General features: G+C 42.0%; 1 protein-coding gene across 1 annotated transcript in view; it reads left to right on the forward strand.

Moving 5' to 3' along the window:
- The window catches only part of EXTL3 (exostosin like glycosyltransferase 3), a 206,560-nt gene that overhangs the window by 180,975 nt on the left and 17,047 nt on the right, over window positions 1-8,538 (forward strand). Inside the window, exons 4-5 of the mRNA XM_089688180.1 lie at window positions 1,891-2,035; window positions 6,189-6,317. Of these exons, the coding sequence (XP_089544306.1) occupies window positions 1,891-2,035; window positions 6,189-6,317 (274 nt within the window). The remainder of the gene's footprint in view (window positions 1-1,890; window positions 2,036-6,188; window positions 6,318-8,538) is intronic.

Below are 8,538 nucleotides of genomic sequence, written 5' to 3' on the forward strand. Positions count from 1 at the left end.
CCTAAACACAACCTCTTCCTCAGAGCCAACCTCTGAGGAAGAGGTTGTGTCCTCGAAACGCGTTAGCCAGTTGGTCATCCAGGGTTCCATCGTATGGACTCAGATGTTGTTTGGATCATACATCTTGTTCAGTTTGACATGCCTGTGGTATTATGTCCATTGTGAGTATATCTATTTTTGTTTCTTTAATAAATTATTTTAAACAATAATGCACTAGGTCGGTGCGCCCTTTTTCTGTTTCTCCATTGCTATCAGTTGTAATGTACACTGAGCCATACATGCCTAGCTCAGTGTACTTTTACAGCACCTCCCCGTGCCCCGATGATGTAAATCTCTTGTGCCTGCGCAGGAGTGACATCATCAAGGCCTGACCAATCAAGCAGCCAAACTGAAAAGATGATTAGGAGAAAATAGAAGCGCCACTGACCAGCAGGAGATCTATAGGCGATCATTTGATAGGTGTTTGCCATGCTAACACATTGTGTCCAACCGCTCCTGGGAGCCCTTTAAAAGAAAAGAATAAAAGTTAGTTTACTTCAGCTTGAATGTGCTTTAGTACGCATCTCTATGTGCTTCTGTATTTGGTACATACTGAACTCGAACAGCAAATATTATTGTAACTGTATATTGTATCAGGGTGGATTTGATTTACATCAAACTGATTTAAATCACGATTTAAATCACTAGTCAGTAAGGCTTGATTTAAATCCTAGTTTTCTACATAAAGACTAATTCTTGCTGGTATAACTTTAATATACAAGTAGATGAAGATTTTTAGAATAACAACTTTTCATATTAGTTTTTTTATCCCCAGTTTAATAGGTTAATCATTCATATTTGGACAACTTTTCTGTTGTATTTAGGAAGGAGAAAAATAATCATTCCCTTAATAATACCAATTTAAATAGATTTATTCAACTGAAACAATAACATTCCAGCATATATTATTTGCTTAAACATCCATGTTTGTTAACTAATTTGGCTAAACAAAATATATATATTTTAAGAAACTTAGACTGTCAGCCCCTTCCTCCTCACACTTAGTTTCACTTTATTCTTGTGCAGATCTATTCCACTCCAAACAATCAGAAAAATATTGTTTCTATTCATTAAACTTCTTGAAACTTCGCACTGAAGGGGTTGATTCTGTATTCATAGGTTTGTAGAAGTTAGGATTAAGGTCTTTTTCTTAACTCTGTTCATGTTATAACATTTTTGCTGTGAAGAAGAGGCATGTGATCTCCGCTTTCAGTTTTGAGAACTGCAAACGTAAACCAAACATCTGTGATAATATCTTGTAGGCAGAGAAACTGCCCAATAATCTTACAAAAACCTCTGGAAGAGCCTGACATTGTGAATGGATTCATGGAATTTATTTACCAAAAAAATTAAACATATACAGCCTTATTCTACAGAATTAAAAAACTAATCTTTATTTCATGATGGAATAACCTTTGGATGGTAATATATTTTCCTCAAAAAGCATTTTATTTAAAAAAATCTGATTTAAATAAAAAAAATCCGATTTAAATAAAGAAAATCTGATTTTATTTTTTTATTTTTTTAAAAAAAAAAAAAATCATTGATTTTTATCCACCCTGTATTGTATGCATGAACAAAGCCGTCATGCTGCAGACCTGTGCTTTGTTATTAATGGGGACTTACATAAAGACTTTGAATAAGGTGCTGCAACACACAGTATGCTGTCCCAACCAATCATATGTTTTAACATTTAAGTAAACAGAAATCTGGTTGTTTAGTGCTCCTCCCGTGACTTTTTTTCTACTGTGTAGCCGGTTCTTTTGCATGGGGAGGTGTAGAGTTTTAGCAGTAGGGTGTTCTCTTTCCAGTGATTTGAGATTACAGGCTTTTCCTCCTTTTGTATTGCAGTGTGTGGAGGGAAGCACGGGACCGCATTGTTGGCTTTCCTGGACGTTATCATGCCTGGGACATCCCTCACCAGTCCTGGCTCTACAACTCCAACTATTCCTGTGAGCTGTCCATGGTGCTGACGGGAGCTGCCTTCTTCCACAAGGTAAAACTACTCATAGCTCCGTATCCTCCTCTCTATGTATAAGGTAAACTACTGCTTGCATCCGGTAAAAACAATTGGTTTTAACCCCATCTCCCCCACAAATATTTTGTAACTAGAATCACAGCTATTAGTGACCACAGATGGACAGATTTGTTAGAGGTTGCTGTAAAAGGACGGGGCCTGCTGGGAGTCAGTATGTTGGGTTCATACACCTACTACTTCTAAGTTCTTTAGAGTGTAAACCCAAAATCTACTTCTTTGTGTTTTGGCATCATGCCTCATGATATATCATTTTCTAAAAACTTATTGCAAAATCACCATAAAAGTTGTAAATCCACTTTGTATGCACCAAATGCATTTGCAAACCCAGATATTACCTTGTAAAAGTAGCAGTGACATCACTGTTGCTGTACCCAGCCTGTGCAGAAAGCAGACCTCACTCAATGCACGCTGCCTGCAGAAAACTACGGGAGGGGACAAGACCAGCTATCCTGCATAAGGAGAGAAAGTAGGAGTGACTGGTCTTTATTGCAGAAAAGTCTCGCACTGGATTACTGCACAGATTTACACAATCCGAAATCAAGGAAAAATACAAAATTCTTTAGAGAATATTTGCTAACATTGGTGTTCAGCTTTAAGGCTTTTGTAAAGGCTCAGGTTTTTTTTTTTTTCCAGATAATAAACATACTATACTTACATGCTTTGTGAAGTGGTATTGCAAAGAGTTACCCAAATTTCCTCTTCTGGGGTCCCCTGCCGCTGCTCCAGGCTCCTCCTCTTCTGAGTGTACCACCATAGAAAGTCACTTCCTATAGGGGCACACCTGCAGACTCGCTCCCGAGCCAGTCTGTGAGCATCTGTAGATAAACACAGTGCGGCTCGGCCCCGCCCCCTGCTCACAGGATTTGATTGACAGCATCAGATTAAAGTGGCTCCTGCTGCTGCCTCCATGTTTTGGGAGGAGAGTGAGAGAGAGAGACCTGCCCGCTGCAGACGGGCACAGTGCTGGATCCGGATAGGACTCAGGGAAGGTGATGCTTCCACCGGAACATATATATATATTTTTTTCATTTTTATCTTAAAGTGACTGTAATCCCTCACCTTGTAAAACAAACTATTCAGTTTAGAAAAGAAATAAAAGGCAAAACATTTGTGTATAGGTTAAAAAAAAATATATAAAAACATTTTCCCCCCTATTTATTGATTCTAGGCTGCATAAGAGCTAGGGGAGGAGAAATGGCAGCACACTGAACTTCTCAGTGATCGGCTGTGCCGAAATGGGGGGGGTGTCAGGACAAGACAAGACTGATCATTGGAGGAGAGCATGCTGAGTTTCCAACACAACCATGCCTAATGTGGTAACTTTTTAATAGGAATGCAGAGGAACTGGCAGGAACAGCAGAGATTTCACACAAAGAGGGCAATGCAAAGAGAACAGGATCATTTTTGTATACAAGTACATGGTACAGCAGGCACTTATCAGGAATATGTAATGTTGGGTTTACGTATTCTTTAATGCAGGGAATGCATTAAGGTAAAAAATGTTTTGCCTTTACAGCCACTTTAAGCAAGCATTTTTTTTTTTGTGAATCCATTGTAAAATCTGTAACCTAGGGATCCTGCCAGTAAGAGCACTTCCTGTTGTAGGCTGGCAACATTAATGTGATGTTAAAGTTTCCTTTTTTTTTAAATTAACATAATGTTATGCTGCAATTGTTTTGCACAGAGCAGCCTCAATTCTCCTCTTCTTGGGCCCCCCCCCCCCCCACTGATGTTCCTGGCTCCTCCACCCCCCACCCAGTGCCTCCATGGAAAGCTGCATTCCATGGGGGCACTGCTCCGGAGCCTGTCTGCATCTGTTGACAGAAGCCGCTGGGCTTGGCCCCACTTCCTCATCATAGAATTTGATTGATAGGAGTGGGAGCCAATAGTTCCGGCTGCTATCGACCTGCCCATTGAGGAGAGACAGAGTCTGAAGAGCCACAGCTTTTATGCACAGCGCTGGATTGTCATTGGGCTCAGGTAAGTAGAAGGGGGTGGGGGGAAGTCTGTGACACAGAAGATTTTTTTTTTTTTACCTTTAACCACCTGCCCTCCTGAGGATTTACTCCCTTCCTGACCAGGCCATTTTTTGCGATACGGCGCTGCATTACTTTTACTGACAATTGCGCAGTCATGCAATGCTGCACCCAAATGAAATTTACATCCTTTTTTTCCCACAAATAGATCTTTCTTTTTTTATTATTATTATACAGTATTTATAAAGCGCCAATAGTTTGCTCAGCGCTGTACATTACAAAGGGGGACAGAACATGTGACAGAACAATATCAATACAGTGTAAAACATGAGGGGATCGAGGGCCTTTCTTTCAGTGGTATTTGCCTGTGCGGTTTTTATTTTTTGCGCTATAAAAAAGACCGACAATTTTGAGGAAAAAAAACAATATTTTTGAATTTTTTCTATTAAGTCCAGTAAAAAGTAAAAAATCTAATTACATCATAAATTTAGGCCAAAATGTAATTACGATCAGCGACTAATAGCGGAACTGCGGCGGGCATTCTGACACTGGGGGATAACTGACTTTGTGTCACTGGCATCCTCAGTGACGCCAATACAGTGATCAGTGCTAATAAAAAGCACTGGCACTGTACTAATGGCACTGGCTAGGAAGGGGTTAACGTGGGGCGATCAAAAGGTTAACTGTGTGCTGTGTACTGTGTTAGTGCTTCACTGTAAAGCATGCAAAGCAGTGTGCAGGAGCTGACAGGGGAGAGAACTGCAATGTTTACAAACCATTCCCCCCCAATCGGAGATGCTCGGCAATCACCGGCCAGGACCCGGTGATTGACAGTTGAGGCCGCGCATGGCGGCACGCCCCCTACCCGGAAATGCAACATCACGTGTATATATACTGATTTTGCACGCCCATGTTGCCATTTAGCAGTATATCTGCTATACTGCAGACAGGAAGTGGTTAATGCATAGAAAAAAATTTCTTTATTACAGGTACTTATATAGCGCTGTCAATTTACGCAGTGCTTTACACATATATATTGTACATTCATAGTCCCTAACCCTCAAGGGGTGTACAATCTAAGGTCCCTAACTCACACTCATACATACACATATTAGGGCCAATTTATACTTGATCCAATTAACCTATCAGCATGTCTTTTTTGGAGTGTGGGAGGAAACCGGAGTACCCGGAGGAAACCCACGCAGGCACAGGGAGAACAAAATCCAGGCAGGTGGTGCCGTGGTTGGGATTCGAACCAACGACCTGTACTGCCAGGCGGAAGTGCTAACCATTTAGCCACTGTGCTTTAGAACCACTTTAAGCCAAGGTTCACAGTTAAGAAGCATCTGGTTCAGCCGAACAGCCAACTGAATGTCTCTTCTGTGTACATGCGCTCTACTAATGGCTGCCCCTTGGTGGGCATACTGATGGTGACTACAATGGACAGTGTCTGTATAAAGTGATAAAATGACCACTTGTAGTCTCCAACAGGAGCCCATGTGACAGCAGGACAATTCAGAAGCACCTGGAGACAGAACATTGTCACTTTATTACAGGAAGTGCCTAATGAAGAATCGTCATGGCAGGATCGCCAGGAATCATTTCAATGCTGCAGATTTACAAATTTTCACTTTTGAACAAGGTTTTAGTGATCAGGTTTACATGTAATTGAAACATATCCCTGTAACTGAGCTAATTAGCATGCAGTAAACAAAGCATGTCTCTGTTTAGGCTCATGAAGCCAATTGATGAGAAATCTCGTGACTCCGTTCAGGCTGCCTTCATTCTGTACATCTTCCTTGTGCTGTAGATCTGCAGATGATAGTGGAGGTGAAGGTAGATATCAGGGGGTTTATTTACTAAAGCTGGAGAGTGCAAAATCAGACTCCCTTCTGCATAGAAACCAATCGGCTTCTAACCTCAGCTTGTTCAGTGAAGCTTTGGCAATGAAACCTGGAAGCTGATTGGTTTCTATGCAGAAGTGAGTCTGATTTTGCACTCTCCAGCTTTAGTAAATAAACCCCCATAGGTCAAGAATCCGCCTACTTCAATGACCACTTGTTCTATTCTCTGTACCACAACTAAATATAAGTCTTTGTGAATCTTACACTGCTTGTTGTGTATTCTCTCCCCAGTATTATGCGTATTTATATTCATACGTGATGCCGCAGGCGATCCGGGACATGGTGGATGAGTATATTAACTGCGAGGATATCGCCATGAACTTCTTGGTCTCCCACATCACCCGTAAACCTCCCATCAAGGTGAGTCCGCCATCGCGCCTATAGCGCAGCTATTTTTAGCAAGTGAATTGTGCTCGGCCTGTTTAGAGGTCCCTGAAGTCTCTGTGTACTTTGTAATCGACTTAAAGAGTGGATGCCGGGCCCCTGTCCAGGTCTGAGTTGGGAATAATGGGCAGCCGCTGCTTCTTCCATGGATATTTATCCTCGCACTCCATTGCATTTAAACCATGAGAGCAGCAATATAATATGCACTGAGCCACAAAGTGCTGCATCATTATTTTCTCATGAGGAAGTGATCTACCGTCCCCGATGCCAGTTTCTTTAGTAGAACCCTTTGTTGTTTTTTTCACCTTCCTACCAGCCCTGTTGGGCTGCATTGGAGATCATTGGCCAATGGAAGGACAGTGCAGAAAGCCATGGTTTGTATATGGTCTGTATGCATACATTATTTTATCACATTGCATTGAAACATTGCTGCAGCAGCACGTTCCTTGTTCATAAACAATAGGAGGGAGGGGAGAGAATGTATTGGCTCCTAAGGTTTGCCTTTACGTTGACGGATGTGGGTAGGTGGCTTGTGCTGTCACTGGGGTTTTCAGCCTTTGAGTGAGACAGGGAAGATGGCTGTAGGGCAGCTTGGGAACGATCTTCTGGTAGGCACTCTGGCTTCTCTGAAAATGTATATTACATAGGGCGCGCTTGTTGGAGCCCAACCTCTGTAGCTGTAGGATAAAGGTGCCAGAGGGATATCAGGGATGGATGGACGGGAGCAGTAACATTGAGGCAGCTCTTCTTAGAGTGGAAGCAAGGCTCTAATGCAGTAACAAGAAAAAGAGAGGAAGGCACTTCTAAAGTGCAATATTGACAATTTATTTAGCAAACAATAGATAAAATGCACTTACAAGATAAATAGTTAAAAAGACTCATCATGTGGTGAAAAAGGATCCAGGTGGGACATCCAGCCGTACAGCAGCTAACTCTGTCTATAGGATCAGGAAGTAAAGCCCAGGATGTGCCTGTGCATCAAAATGAGGCTTGGAGAGCAGAGTCAGATGTAGGAGGTGAAGGGGGCGGTAATGCATTTCAAAACATGCTCAATAGGCTCCTTCTTCAGATCTATAGACAGTTTGCTGCTGGATGTCCCACCTGGATCTTATTACACCACATGATGAGTCTTTTTAACTATTTATCTTGTAAGTGCAATTTCTCTACTGTTGCAAGAAAAAGTATGTGAACCCCTTGGGATTACGTGGAATTTTGCATTAATTGGGCATAAAATGTACTCTGAACGTCATCTAAGTCACAACAATAGAAGAACACAGTCTGCTGAACATAATACTACACAAACATTAGATGTTGCCATGGTTTAATTGCACATAACATGTAAACATTCACAGTGCAGGGAGGAAAAAGTATGTGAACCTTTGGACTTAATAACTGGTTGACCCTCCTTTGGCAGCAATAACCTCAACCAAACGTTTCCTGTAGTTGCAGATCAGACCTGCACAACGATCTGGAGTCATTTTGGACCACTCCTCTTCACAAAACTGTTTCAGTGTAGCAATATTCTTGGGATGTCTGGTGTGAATCGCTCTCTTAAGGTCATGGCACAGCATTTCAATTGGGTTAAGGCAATTAAACCATGGCAACATCTAATGTTTGTGTAGTATTATGTTCAGCAGACTGTGTTCTTCTATTGTTGTGACTTAGATGACGTTCAGAGCACATTTTATGCCCAATTCATGCAAAACTCCACGTAATCCCAAGGGGTTCACATATGTTTTCTTGCAACTGTATTGTTTACTGAATAAATTGTCAATACTGCACTTAGAGGCGCCTCTCTTTTTCTTGTTGCTTTGGCTTCTTTGGTGCAGAATGTTCCAGAGCTCTGATGTAGTGGTGCTAAGTCACTGCTGGGAGGATAGAACATAAAATCTAAGGCTCTGCTGGAATGTGGGAGCTGAGCTGTCAGTCACTGCTGAGAGAAAGGAGCAGGGAGAGATGCGCTATCCAGTCATTGCTGGGAGGGAAAGCAGGGTGAGCCAAGCTGACAAGTCACTGCTGGGCGAATAGCCACTGCTGGAAGTAGGAGCAGGTGAAGCTGAAAGGCTAAGTCACTACTTGGAGAAGGGGGGGGGGGGCTGGGAGAGCATAGCTACTATAGGGAATTAATTCAATTCATCTGCTGTGCAATTTCAGGATGAGTTGTGTCACAGTACCTGCAGCTACAGTGGTCAGGATC

Source organism: Staurois parvus, unplaced genomic scaffold (assembly GCF_062004578.1).
Source record: "Staurois parvus isolate SC_StPar_1 unplaced genomic scaffold, SC_StPar_1.0 ptg000448l, whole genome shotgun sequence".
Lineage (NCBI taxonomy): Eukaryota > Metazoa > Chordata > Amphibia > Anura > Ranidae > Staurois > Staurois parvus.